At 41.6% G+C, this 15,112-nt stretch overlaps 1 protein-coding gene across 1 annotated transcript; it reads left to right on the forward strand.

Moving 5' to 3' along the window:
- The first annotated feature begins 1,255 nt into the window (after positions 1–1,255).
- On the forward strand, positions 1,256–6,674 carry LOC124659108 (YTH domain-containing protein ECT3-like). The gene is made up of 9 exons (XM_047197076.1): positions 1,256–1,436; positions 2,655–2,728; positions 2,825–3,002; positions 3,446–3,528; positions 3,599–3,905; positions 3,998–4,116; positions 4,720–5,238; positions 5,359–5,571; positions 5,800–6,674. Exons 1-9 carry the CDS (start codon positions 1,400–1,402, stop codon positions 6,205–6,207), a joined length of 1,938 nt encoding a protein of 645 aa, XP_047053032.1. The 5' UTR covers positions 1,256–1,399; the 3' UTR covers positions 6,208–6,674.
- Positions 6,675–15,112: the final 8,438 nt, after the last annotated feature.

Here is a 15,112-nt window from a genome sequence, read left to right on the forward strand (position 1 = left end):
GCTTAAGCGGGGTGGATGGGAATTTTGGTGCCCACTTACCCGTGACGCACCACCAAACTCCCCACCCCTCTAGATCGCCTTTTAGTTTTGAAAAAATGAAACAAAATGATAGAAATTTCATTTTTTCCAAAATCTTTCGAGATTGCCATGTGTTATGTGTTCAAGTTGTTAGGAAAACTCACAGATGTAAATTTCGATATATTTTTGCAAAATGGCAACATTTTTTGGTAAAATAGATCCGAATTTTGCATACGACCTATGATGGAAAAAACTTATATGAAAATGTACCTACAGAAAAATTTACATCCGAATTCATATAAAACCTTAGTATTTTCTTTAGGCTCGGCAGCGACATACTGCCTTGTTACCTTGTTGGTCTCCTATCTCTTACATGTAACCTCATCATTATTGTTCTCAATCATCGTTGTCCACTGGCATGATCGACGCTCCATATCCTGGAGCGAGAGGGCATGCGGCCCTCTCCAACAATGGCTTGCTGTGATTGGTGCAACATCGTCCGATAGTTCTATCATGATGGGCGATTTTGTACATGCATGCTTGGTATTCTAGGTTGCCCAGTGTCAGGGGGGCCTTCTCAAGTTTTCTCACTCGACTTGATGTTGGGGGGCGTTTGCTTCCATCTTATTTATCGTTTTTTTACTTGCCTTGTAAGAAGGTTTCGTCACTAAATTATACTATATTCGTTCATGACCCTTTAAAATTTTGCTTATAAAACAGAACGAAAGTCTTGATGATTATGTTCTTATCATGGGGATCCGTACAAGCTGAGATTCACACAGGTTTTGATGCTCCATGCCCTACTCCATATAGATCCAAACACATGCAGGTGATGCAACATCATCACCAGTACTCTCCGTGTAGATCAGCAGCAAAACAAAACTTTTTGAAACCAAAAATTAACTAGCCAAAGCCTACCCGCTACATTTTGCTAGCTCTAGCGTGGATCACTGGATCTTGACTTGACTTGCACATCACGTGCGGCGCCGTGCCGTGTCAGGCCTCGCGCCACGTCGGATCAAATCAGAAAATCCAAATCCAGATCCATATTTGCAGACACGCCCCTCCCACCCTCCCGCCGTTTCCAAATCCAACCCTGCCCTATAAATAATTTAACAACAAATTCGTAAAGGCAGCGATCCATCCCGTTTCGCATCGAGCTCCAGCCAGCCATCAGCCAGAGGGAGATCGATCGCGCGCGCGCGCGCCCCCGATCGGATCGGATCCCAGCCGCGGAGCGCGCGAGCTCGATCCGATCGCGGGAGCGCGCCGGATCGGGCGGAGCTGAGGCGAGCCAGGGAGGGCTTGGGCGGCGCCCAATTGGTGGTTGGTTGGGCTGGTCGATCTCGGTTTTATCTTCCCGCGCGCGTACGGATCCCCCATGGAATCGGCGCACACTGGATCGGAGAGGGCCGGCGGTGAGTGCTTTTCCTTTGCCGGAATTGTTTTCTTTTTTAAATAATAGTGTGTGCTCGTCGGCCGTCTCCTTCGATGGCGGGTGAGATTTGGATCCGGTGGTCTGTGCCCGGGCCTGCTGATCTTGGATGCTGCGCGGTTTTGGTGCAATTGCCGCTGGTCGCTGCTGCAGTGCTGCTGCTTGGCTTGATATATGTGTTAACGGCCATTCCCTGTGATAGATCTTGCTGCAATTGAGTTGATGTGCGAGCTCTTTGCCAGCTGCCACCTCGTCGCGGGCGAATTCGTGCGTAATTGATGGCCAGTACCATGCCAAGCTCTTGCCATAGTATATAGGTAGTCAGCAGTTGAATTCGACCATCAGAGGGCCTCGTGCATTCATTCACCCGAATAGTTACACATGTGTTGAGTGTTGACTATTGTGGTTTGCGTGTATGTGTGGTACGGATGAGCACTTCATTGGTTGGGTACCATGCTGCTATCATGTGGAAATCGTGTCAGGTGCCCATGGTTTCTGTAGCGGTCTGCACTTAATTCCGGTGGTCCGGGCATGATTTATGTGCGTGTCTTGTGAATAGTAGGTGCAGGGCTGGACTAAAGCTGAGGGTAGTGGTAGGACGTCTGTTTCACACTACAGAAACCTGGTGATCCAAGTGTGAGAGGCCCAGTTGCCTGGCGAGGCCTCAATTGCGATATAACGTTGCTTGACCAAAAAAAGAAAGAACGCCAGTGAATGATGGACATGACATGCCTTTATTATGCATGATTGTTGCCATTAGCCTCATGATCAGGTAGGCAAAAGAATAGGTATCCAAGTATTAACTGCACAAATTTGGAGTGCCGGTGTTTATAACTGTTGTATTGATATTCATCTGTGATGCATGTGACTCCGTAAAACATTTGGTAGGTTCATTGACTGAATGACAGGATTCTGTTGTATGTGGATATAAATATGCTGCGAATTGGCTATCCTTATTTGCTACCTTGAGCCATTTATGAAAGCTTAGCTTTACTTTAGACTCAGTATTTTTTTGGATTGAAGCGTTTGTTTAAAAACTGCAGAGCCAACAAAGGTATTTAACACAACATGTTCTTTGGAATGAACTTTCACTGTTTTGGCACTCTACAAAGTGCAACACTGCTTTTAGAATAAACCTACATAGGATACCACTAATACCATTCTTGAAGCTTGAGCTAATTTTTTAATCTTTCTGCTTTAGGCTCGATGAGTTCACCGGAGCCAAGAATGGAGGTCGAGCAAAAACCTGGTCTTGTTGGTAACACTAACGAGCAGGTCATTATTTGATGATGCTTTTAAAGATATTTAGTACAACCCTTTGACTCCTTTTCTTCTTTATTGCTGATTTTTGTAATTCATTTTCTACCTCAGGCCATTCCTAGAAAGGATGAGCAAGCTGTTAAACCCACCATTTCACTCGATTCAACTGTTATCAATCTACCAAGTGATGTACAAGGCCAAGCTGGAACATCCAACATAGGTGGGGAACATAATGCTGCATATCCACAACACTTGTATTCTCCTCAGGCACAGCCATTCTATTACCAAGGTGAGGTAAAACAATTGCTGCATATGTGAGGTTGCATTTTTTGATTGTTAATGTTCATTTGTACATCTTTTCTCTTGTCTCTGAAGGAAAGTATGTTATACACTGACATTCATAGTTCATCTCATGATGGCAAAACTAAGAAGAATAATAATTGAAAAATGTACCATCAGATGCTATCTGGGCATAGATTGACTGGAAGATCTATTTGTATTAACTATGAAATTTCCCTGTGACCTATTAAGATTCAGTTGTCCTCTTCAGTGAACAAATAATGACAATAAACTTAGACTCATTTGATGTATATACATAGTGTTGGACTAAGTTCACTAATTTTATTTTAAAGAGAGTATCTGATGTAGTGAGGATTTTAATGTCTTCTAAAATTTGAAACTTTATTCTTGAGTTGGTGAATGATATTGTTGGGTCTGGCATGATATAAGCAGGTCCAGGATATGAGAACCCTCCAAATGAATGGGATGTATATCCTCCCTATGCGAGTGCTGAAGGATTGGAAGTGGGTCCAGCGGTAAGTTGATTTGCTTAGTTTCTGGAATATCAGGGAAGTATTCCTTTTCTCAGTTTGTCCTGTCTTGAAGGTTGTATACAACGAGGACCCTTCAATGATGTACCATGGTGGCTATGGCTATGATCCTTATGCTCCTTATTCTCCTATCTCGACACCGGTACCGGCTGGTGTTAGTGGAGATGGTCAGCTCTACTCCCCTCAGCAGTTCTCCTTCTCGGCTCCTTACTACCAGCAACCAGTACAACCTGGCATGCCATATTTAAGCTCTCCTACTCCAATATCACAGGGTGAGACAATGATGCCAATTGACCCAACACAAGGAGCCTTTATCGCTGACACTCTGAGTCCAAACAGCTTCCTTTTTGGGCCAAGACCAGGTTATTATTTATTTCGTGCTTTTTTACATTATGCTTTATGTCCCATGCTTAAGTGCGATTATAACTTTGTTTCTTGAAATGCTGTTTTGCAGAATGGTTTAGATCGTCAGAAGGAACTGGTTCATTTCCATCACCTGCAGCTTCACCTCAACCTTTTGGTGGTGTTTCAGGGGCATTCGGACAAAGCAACTTTCCTATGGCTTCTGGAATGGTATTTTTTCACATGTTATCTCTTGTCGTATAAGAATAACAGCTTAGTCCCTTCAGCAATCAAATAAATTATCTCCATTTATTTGCAAGAAACATAGACACCCTTCCTAAAAAACAACTATCTGATACGTCTCTTACTCTGTTGTATTTTGACTTTTCAGCCCTAGTTCACTTATTCAGACTTCTCACATTTAACATAAAAGTCAAAGTTTAATGTCCTTTACGTAAACATTTCAATTAAGTGTTTAGCATAATCACTTCTACATATCATAACATGTTGACAAAAAGAAAAAAAAATGACCTGATCCTGTAATAAATTAGCCTGATACTGCCATAGATGTCTCAAGTTGCAATTTAGGCTCAAGCTTTCGTTGCTCTGCTCCAGAGGCAATCAGATCACCTTGCTCTGCAAGCAAGCATGCTCCTGCATTGTCGGGCTGTCAACGCTTCCTGGCCGTGTACACACCAGCTAATTAGAATTATGAGCTGCTCTTTCTATGCTGATACACAAGATAATCTGACAAGACTGTTTTTGGTTATACCAGGACAGGATCTAACAGTGTTAGTACAAGAGTCTAACACTTAAGTTTTTTCCCAATTTCAGATGTCCCCGCAGCAGAAGTCTTTCTATGGTTTTGGAACCCCCAGTGACTCTTATGGAAGAGGGTTCTCTCATAGTGGGACTTTCCCACACGCCAATAATTATGGGGGGCCTTACCCTGGCTATGGCCTGAATGGTAGAAGTTTTATTCCGATTGACAAAGGGCGCAGGAGAGGAAGGGGTAATGGTATGTTATGCAGTTGCGATGGTTCTCTTGACTTCCTTAATGAGCAAAGCCGGGGTCCACGCGCCACCAGGCCTAAGAAGCAACCAGAGGATGATAGTAAAGATGAGAAGCCTTCTGCTGGACTTGACCAGGAGTCATACAACAGGACTGACTTTGTTACAGAGTACAAAAATGCTAGATTTTTTATCATAAAGTCATACAGTGAAGATAATGTGCACAAGAGCATCAAATATGGTGTTTGGGCTAGCACCACAAATGGAAACAAGAAACTAGACTCGGCCTACCATGATGTGAAGGAGAAGGAAGAACACTGTCCCATTTTTCTGTTGTTTTCGGTAATCAAACCCTTATCCTGTTTCCAAATGGAATTAATCATGCTCGGCCTATCATGCTAGATTTGTTACCTTGCATTTATTATGCTTCACTCAAAATTAAAAATTGGACCAATTGTGCAGGTGAATGCTAGCGCACAGTTCTGTGGTGTTGCAGAGATGACTGGACCAGTGAATTTTGAGAAGAGTGTGGACTACTGGCAGCAAGATAAGTGGACTGGCCAGTTCCCTGTTAAGTGGCGGATAGTGAAGGATGTACCCAATAATCTCTTCCGCCATATAATTCTTGAAAACAACGAGAACAAACCTGTAACCAACAGCCGGGACACACAAGAGGTACATTGCTTTTGGATATTTCTTTCTGTTACTACTTGGTTTACACATTTATTGTATTTTATTGCCGCATTTTTTTTTTCCATATCACTCATCAAATTGGCAGGATATCAAATTGGTAGGATATAGCATACATGGCAGCAGTTACTAATGTTGATATCAGTACTAACATTTGGAATGCTGTCTTCAACTAGTTAATGTGGTACTAATACAATTGTGAGCTTATTGTAGGTGAAACTGGAACAAGGACTAGAGATGCTGAAAATCTTCAAGGACCATGAGGAGGATGCGTCAATCCTTGATGACTTTGACTTCTACGAAGAACGTGAGAAAGCCCTGCTGGAGAATAAGGCGCGGCTGCATCAGCAGCAACAGATATCCAGCTCCAGTGTTGCTGAGCCCAAGAAGTCGTCGACTGTACCCTCTGAGCTGGCGGGTCATATCACCAAGAGTTCTAGCGCTGTGGAACCCAAGAAGCCCCTGACCGTACCCACTGAGCTGGTGGGTCATATCACCAAGACTTTTGCTCAGGCTGTGCGGCTTGGTGAAACCAAGAGTGTGAGCCCTTCAGCCGAGAAAAAGCCTGCTGGGGATTCATCTGTTGCTGTGAAGCCTGTAGAAGTCAAAGAGAGCGGCTAGAGTAGTACAAGTGCGATTGGGCTATGCTTGAAATTTAATCCATGTGTGCTTCCTCATCAGAATGAATGCTGGGGATTCATATGTCTGGTGCCGCCAAAATATGAAGACACAGGCGAAGACAAGGTGACGATGAAGTCTTGCGCTTCTGGTCAGGCATGATGTACACTAGGGGGATATATACGGCAAAAGGGCAGTCATTGCCAACTTGGATGGAAGCTTAGTATCAGCAGTTTCTTATGTAGTTCATCTTGTTTTTCTTCTTCTCTTGTCTCCTACTCTTTTTTTTTTCTGTCTCACATTTCCTTTTGCATTATTATATATGACCTTGATTATTCCTTAGTGGGTAGGCTTAAGTTGGAGAGCTGCAGTTTTTGTGCAAGCCTCTGTAAGTTTCAATGTTGGATCTCAGAGAATAAAGCTATCTTGCTATATTTCCCTTTTATCTATTGATTGGGAACTTTGAATCAGTGTATTATGTTTCCTATTGAATGGGCATGTTATTTTAGCACTTGAACATCTTGCGAAATTCATTTTGGACTTCAGTTTTTGTTGGACTTTAGACTTCCTTGGTACTGAAGAAATAATTGCCTTTTCGAGGGAAGAAAATGAATGCGAAGTTGGGGCACTCTATGATGTCTGTTCAACTAAATCCTTCCCGCTTACAGGAATTTTGTGATGAAAACTGAAAATATCTAGAGACTTTGGCACACTTTGTGATGTCAGATAGAGACATAATGTCAGACACAGCTGACATCTATAGTGAAAACGATTACCCGAAACAAAACAATATTAATCATGTAACATGGGAATCACTATCTTTACTAGGAAAAACAATATTAATCATTTTCTTCCCTCTAATCGCTAATCCAGCGAAACCCTTAAATTAGGACTTTGACACCAGTCTGAGGCTCTGAGCCCAGTGGTGTGGGCTCCTAACCAGAACATTACCAACAGCATCAGGTTGAACAAGTACGTTACCACCAGTAACAAGAGCATTTTCACCAGCTAGATGATCAACAACAGTAGCAGCTCTTCGAACAATAGCACCAACAGATTTACGAACAGCAGCAGCAGCATGAGGTTCAACACCAATATTACCAGCAAGTTTAACACCACCAACATTACCAGCAGCTTGACGAATATCAGCCTCACAAACAACAGAATCAACCCAAGTTTGAGGCACAGAAGCAGAGGATTCAATTAAAGCAGAAGCATCTCGATTAACACAAGCATTGGCAGCAGGTTTAACTAATCTAGCTGGACAAGCAACCTTTTAATCTTAGCACGCAAATAGAATTGACGAATCATTGTATACCTATTTAAAAGTTTTCGTAGAAGCTCTCCAATTATGTAGTTTGTTTGCACCCCATTGAAACATGCCAACGAAAAGCATCAACCAGTAGAGAAACATAATGCACAAGACAAGACTGCACTACAAGTTCAACATCATGAGCTAACCCACTCCTCTCCATCCCATTGTTTATTTTTTTTGAAACGAGGCAAAAGCTTTGCCTTTCATTGATATAGGAGAAAAGAGCTGACCCGTTTATGAGGAAAACTGGCCGAAAAACCGTTACAACACGACACCACACGCCAGCCCCGAGGCTGCGCTCCACACGGGTCGACGACCAACCAGGTCGACACCACACCTCAACGCAACAGGCGGAGGCGAACAGACCGAAACCACTGCTCCAACTACCACATCGACCCCGAGGCCGCGTCCCACCTGGCCGAAGACGAACTCGCCTCCACCGAACCGCCGAAACACTCCACAAACCCCTCTGACCAGTGGACGTCCAAAGCGAGGCCCCAAGAGGCAAAGCGACACAAGAGCGCTGATGACCCACAAGTATAGGGGGTGTATCGTAGTATCTTCGATAAGTAAGAATGTCGATCCCAACGAGGAGCAGAAGGTGTTGGCAGTAGTTTCGATGAAGGATTCACTGTAAATGCTCTCAAACAGGTTTTCAGGGGGTTTTGATGTAGCAGATAAATAAAATACAAGTAAGTAAAATGCGAGAGAAATAATTGCAGCGAGTGGCCCAATCCTTTTTAGCACAAAGGACAAGCCGGTTTGTTTACTTATAATGACCAAACGTTCTTGAGGACACACGGGGATTTTAGTCTAGTGCTTTCGCTTCATGTAGCTAAATAATCTTCATTGTTTTGATAAGTGTTGTGTGGGTGAACCTATGCTAATGCACCGCCCTTCCTAGGACTAATACATACTTGTGATTATACCCCTTGCAAGCATCCGCAACTACAAGAAAGTAATTAAGATAAATCTAACCACAGCCTTAAACTCGAGATCCTCGCGATCCCTCTTGCATCGATATACTAACGGGGGCTTAGGTTTCTGTCACTCCGGCAACCCCGCAATTAGCAACCGAATACAAGATGCACTCCCCTAGGCCCATAAATGGTGAAGTGTCGTGTAGTCGACGTTCACACGACACCACTAGAAGAATGACACCACAACTTAAATATCATAACATTGAATATTACTCAACCATAATTCACTACTAACATTTAGACTTCACCCATGTCCTCAAGAACTAAACGAACTACTCACGAGACATCATATGGAATACAATCAGAGGTGATATGATGATGAATAACAATCTGAACATAAACCTTGGTTCAATGGTTTCACTCAATAGCATCTACAACAAGTATAGAATAACACCGGAGAGTTTCCCTATCGAACAATCAAGATCAAACCCAAATCGTTACAGCGGTGACGAGGTGCTGCGGTGGTGATGGCGGTGTAGATGGTGGAGATGATGATGATGATGATGGAGATGATGTCCAGCTCGATGACGATGGCGATGGCGTCGATTTCCCCCTCCGGGAGGGAATTTCCCGCGGATTCCTGCCCGCCGGAGAGCTCTTTTCTCTCTCGGTGTTCTCCGCCCGCGCGAGGCGGCCGTAACCCTTCGTGAGGTCCTCTCTCGTGGCTTAGGTTTTCGGGACGAAGGAGTACGCGAAGAAAAGGAGGCGAAAGGGGCTGTGGGGCCCCCACACCACAGGGTGGCGCGGCCAGGCCATGGGCCGCGCCGGCCTGTGGTCTGGCCCCACCTTGGCTCCTCTTTGCTCCCCCTTTTGGCTCCCTCCGTCATCTGGAAAAATAGGAATTTACGAGAAATTTCCTTCCACAGTTGATCTTCCGAAATATTGCGTTCTGACGGTGCTTTTTCCAGCAGAATCCTGGCTCCGGTGCTTGATCCTCCAATGATGATGAAACATGCAAAATAGATGAAATAACATAAGTATTGTGTCCCAATATGAAATATATCAATGAATAACAGCAAATTATGATACAAAATAGTGATGCAAATTGGACGTATCAACTCCCCCAAGCTTAGACCTCGCTTGTCCCCAAGCGAAACTGAGCTCGATAAACGAGACCACATGTTTATGGAGTGAAGAGTCGATAAATAAAATACGGACAAGAAGCATCATATTCATTCACACAAGACATTCTAGTAGACAACTTCCTCATATAACTCATCTTGAAATAAGTAAAGAGAAATCACAAGTAAAGGTGCATGAGAAATCATAATTGGTGGTGGCAAACTTTGTTCTTGGTCAGAGAACTACTAACGGATTGTACTTCTAAGCAAAGCTTTCATATTAGATTTTATAGCTGAGCCTTCATATTCAAGCATAACAATCTCCTCATAATCATTGATAATTTCAAAGTCATATTCATTCAGATAAAATTGGTACTAGACAAGAAAGTATAAAAGACATGATTAACTGAATCATAGCATAAATGATTGGTTCACAACAACTCAATTGCTTGCTTAAGACAGAGGGAAATAGGTTTACTGACTCAACATAAAAGTAAAAGACAGGCCCTTCGCAGAGGGAAGCAGGGATTAAATCATGTGCTAGAGCTTTTCAAGTTTTGAAATCATATAAAGAGCATAAAAGTAAGATTTTGAGCGGTGTTTGTTGTTGTCAACGAATGGTAGCGGGCACTCTAACCCCCTTGCCAAACGAACCTTCCAAGAGCGGCTCCCATGAGGGACGGCATCTCTACCAAGCAAGGTAGATCATCCCCCTTCTCTTTTGTTTACACATGTATTTTAGTTTTATTTAGGATGACACTCCCCCAACCTTGGCTTTCTCAATCCATGGCTAACCGAATCCTCGGGTGCCTTCCAACATTCACATACCATGGAGGAGTGTCTATTGCAAAATTAAGTTGCTTACTGATAAATCAGAGCAAAACATGTGAAGAGAATTATTAATGAAAGTTATTAATTGAGGCTGGGAACCTCATTGCCAGCTCTTATTGCAAAATTATTGGATAAGCGGATGTGCCGCTAGTCCATTGGGGAAAGTTCGCCCAACAAGATTGAAAGATAAAACACCACATACTTCCTCATGAGCTATAAAACATTGGCACAAATAAGGAGTAGTATAGTTTGAATTATTTAAAGGTAGCACATGAAGTATTTACTTGGAATGGCAGAAAATACCATGTAGTAGGTAGGTATGGTGGACACAAATGGCATAAGTTTGGTCTAAAGTTATGGATGTATGAGAAGCATTCCCTCTCGATACAGGTCTTTGGCTAGCAAGGTTTGATAGCAAGCATAAAGGTTGAGGGAAACAAACAAATATACATATGATAGAAACAATCATGCATCTTTCTCATAAGCACAAGCAATTTTAACTTAAGAATACTAAACTCATTGGCATAGAGATAATAGAGTAGTATATCTAAGTGTATTTCTCTCTTCTAATTAAACATCAAGATGTTGTTGCTATTGACCAATGCTAAGTTTGCCAAAACCAAATAGATCTACTTGATGCTCCCAAAGTGATATCAATACTAATGTCAAGAGCAATCATATAATGGAGATTGCAAACTAAAATAAGGTGTGCAAAAAGTAAATGATAAGACTTCTCATTAATATTCCATAACGATAACTCACACCAACGGATACATAGATAACCAACTAAGAGAGATACTTCCACATTGCAAACTATTCCATATGATAACTTCCCTACTCATGATATGACACTACTTGATAGTAAAAGATAAAGGTAGTGATGATGTGATACCGCGGCACTCCCCCAAGCTTGGAACAAACCAAGGGGATGCCAATACCGATGATGAATTACTCCTTCGGTGATGACGGTGATGGATTCTTCTCGACCAGCTTCTTAACAAGCTCTTTTAAATCTTCAATCTCATAGGTGAGGTTGCGAATCATCTCCGAGTTGTGCTCAACGCGGCTCATAATCATGTCAGGTGGTGAATTCCAGCTCTTAGAGTTGTTTCCCCATCCTTCAGCTTCAGATTTCATCTCTCCTGCAATGTCAGAACGATTTATATCCCAATTACTTGGCAACACTACCTTGGGGGTCCTTTCAGTTTGACGATCATAGATTAGATTGCGGTAAGGGTTGTAATTGCTCGGAGAAGATGTCCTTGGAGCCAAGTAATGACGTGGAACCGCTCCTCCGGTAGCGATTCGTGCACTCCTCTTGATGTTGGATGGATTTGATATCACGCCAATACTTGCAACGGTGGCTCGCTGGTGTTCCTGCGGAGCTTCCTCCACTTCTTCCTCATCCTCTCTTGCGTCTTCTTCCTTCAGTTCCGAGTCTTGAATATTTTCCTTCAAAGGTTCCTTGTCCTTGTTGTTGGAGACCATGGTGCTTCTAGATCAAAACAAATCTGGCAGAAAACAGCTCGAAACAAAACACGACGAGAAAACGATATTACGGACCTCCAGGGGTCCGGGGGATTATATAGCAAATATTTTTACGACATAAGGAAGGTTCCAGGCCGAAAACGAGTGGAAACGGGACGCCGAGGGGCTGTCACCATAGGTCGGCGCGGCCAGGTGGGGCCCGCGCCGGCCTGTGGTGACGGGCCCTCGCGCGTCTTTTCCACTCCGTTTCGATTCCGTAATTTTTCATATTTTCTAAAAACGGCAGAAATAATGTTCGGAAAGGTAAACGCGGACTTTCTATTACCTGTACTGTTACCTATTCAAAGTCCAGTTCGGCGGACTGTCAATTTGTCCTTTGATGAAAGCCTCCGGTGTTTCCACTTGAATAATATCAACATCAACATTATAAGAATCACCCGAGATATAATGCTTGAGTCTTTGTCCATTCACCACTTGTGTGGCATTGCCTTCTAAAGAGCTAATTTTTATTGCTCCTGAACGGTATACCTCCTCAATAACATATGGTCCTTCCCACTTCGAGAGTAATTTCCCTGCAAAGAATCTGAGACGAGACCGATACAGTAGGACTTTATCCCCAACATTAAACTCTCTTTTGATAATCCTTCTATCATGCCACTTCTTAACTTTTTCTTTAAAGAGTTTAGCATTTTCATAAGCTTCACTTCTCCATTCATCTAGAGAACTTAATTGCAACAACCTCTTATTACCGGCTAATTTAGGATCTTTATTTAGTTCTCTAACGGCCCAATAAGCTTTGTGCTCTAGTTCTAAAGGTAAATGACAAGCTTTTCCATAAACCATTTTATAAGGTGACATTCCCATGGGATTTTTATAAGCAGTTCTATAAGCCCATAGTGCTTCTTTCAATTTTCTAGCCCAATTCCTTCTAGATTTATTAATAGTCTTTCCTAAAATGGATTTAATCTCTCTATTTGATAATTCTACTTGACCACTAGTTTGAGGGTGATAAGCTGAAGCAATTCTATGATTAATACCATACTTAGCAAGAGTTTTTCTAAAACCTCCATGAATAAAATGAGAACCTCCATCAGTCATAATATATCTAGGTATTCCAAATCTAGGAAATATAACATCTACAAGCATTTTTATAGAGGTCTCACCATCAGCACTCTTTGTAGGTATAGCTTCTACCCATTTAGTAACATAATCAACAGCGACAAGTATGTGAGTATTACCTTCTGAAGCAGGGAAAGGACCCATGAAGTCGAATCCCCAACAATCGAATGGTTCAATAACAAGAGTATAATTCATAGGCATTTCATTGCGTCTAGAGATATTACCAACTCTTTGACATTCATCACAAGATAAAATAAATTTCCTTGCATCTTTGAAAAGTGTTGGCCAATAAAAACCTGATTGTAGAACCTTTTGTGCGGTTCTATCTCCAAACGTGATGTCCTCCATAAACACTACCATGACATTTACTCAATATCTCCCGTTGTTCATATTCAGGAACACATCTTCGCATAATACCATCCACTCCTTCTTTATATAAGTGTGGGTCATCCCAAAAATAATGCCTCAAGTCATAAAAGAATTTCCTCCTTTGCTGAGCTGAAAAGGTTGGAGGCAAATACTTCGAAACAATAAAGTTAGCATAATCCGCATACCAAGGGCTCTCTCGCGAGCTCACCTTTATTACAGCCAATTGTTCATTTGGAAAACTATCATTAACATGAACAGGATCATAAGCAATATTTTCCAATCTAGACAAATTATCAAGCAACAGGATTATCAAGCACCTTTCCTATCTATAATATGTAAATCAAATTCTTGCAACAGAAGTACCCATCTAATAAGCCTTGGCTTAGCATCTTTCTTTGTCATAAGGTATCTAATTGCAACGATGATCAGTATGAATTGTAACTTTTGAATCAACAATATAGGGTCTAAACTTGTCACAAGCAAAGACTACAGCCTAACAATTCTTTTTCAGTTGTAGCATAATTTCTTTGAGCAAAGCATCAAGAGTCTTACTAGCATAATGAATAACATTTAATTTTTTATCTACTCGCTGTCCAAGAACAATGCCTACAAAGCAAAATCACTAGCATCACACATAATTTCAAAAGGCAAATTCCAATCAGGAGGTTCGACTACAGGAGCAAGCTTGTTAAGGCTTTCTTTAGAGTTTCAAAAGCTTCCTTACAATCATCATCAAAAACAAAAGGTACATCTTTTTGAAGAAGATTAGTAAGAGGCTTTGAAATTTTAGAGAAATCTTTAATAAATCTCCTATAAAACCCAAACATGACCAAAAACACTACGAATACCTTTAACATCCCTCGGATAGGGCATCTTCTCAATTGCTTCAACTTTAGCTCTATCAACTTCAATACCTCTCTCGGAAATTTTATGTCCCAATACAATTCCTTCATTAACCATAAAGTGGCATTTCTCCCAATTAAGAACAAGGTTAGTTTCTTCACATCTCTCGCAAAACTTTATCGAGGTTTCGCAAGCAATTATCAAAAGAATTCCCATAGACAGTAAAAATCATCCATGAACACCTCTACAATACTTTCGCAAAAACCATGAAAAATAGCAGTACATGCATCTTTGAAAAGTAGCAGGAGCATTACATAAACCAAAAGGCATACGCCTATAAGCATAAGTTCCATAAGGACAAGTAAACGTGGTTTTCTCTTGATCTTTAGCTTTAACAACAATTTGTGAAAACCTGTAATAACCATCAAGAAAGCAAAAATGAGTATTTTTAGATAACCTTTCTAACATTTGATCAATAAAGGGTAAAGGGTAATGATCTTTCTTAGTAACTTTATTAACTTTTCGAAAATCAATGCACATTCTATAACCTACAACTATTCTTTGAGGAATAAGCTCATCATTATCATTAGGCACAACAATCATTCCTCCTTTCTTAGGAACACAATGCACAGGACTAACCCATCTACTATCAGCAATAGGATATATAATACCAGCTTCAAGAAGTTGTAATACCTCGTTCCTTACCACCTCTTTCATCTTCGGAATTAGACGACGTTGATGTTCAACAACAGGCTTTGCATCTTCTTCCATATTAATAGCATGTTGGCAAATAGAAGGAGAAATCCCTTTCAAATCATCAAGAGTATAGCCAATAGCTCCTCGGTGTTTCTTCAATATTTCCAATAACCTTTCTTCCTCAATCTCCGAAAGCTTAGAACTAA

Source organism: Lolium rigidum, chromosome 1 (genome assembly GCF_022539505.1).
Source record: "Lolium rigidum isolate FL_2022 chromosome 1, APGP_CSIRO_Lrig_0.1, whole genome shotgun sequence".
NCBI lineage: Eukaryota > Viridiplantae > Streptophyta > Magnoliopsida > Poales > Poaceae > Lolium > Lolium rigidum.

Bases quoted from the DNA above. Each gene is read 5' to 3' on its own strand.
- LOC124659108 (XM_047197076.1), top strand. From the start codon at position 1,400: ATGGAATCGGCGCACACTGGATCGGAGAGGGCCGGCG. The intron at 3,003-3,445 runs GTGAGGTAAAAC...TGATATAAGCAG, and splicing joins ACAGCCATTCTATTACCAAG to GTCCAGGATATGAGAACCCT. The intron at 5,239-5,358 runs GTAATCAAACCC...CCAATTGTGCAG, and splicing joins CCATTTTTCTGTTGTTTTCG to GTGAATGCTAGCGCACAGTT.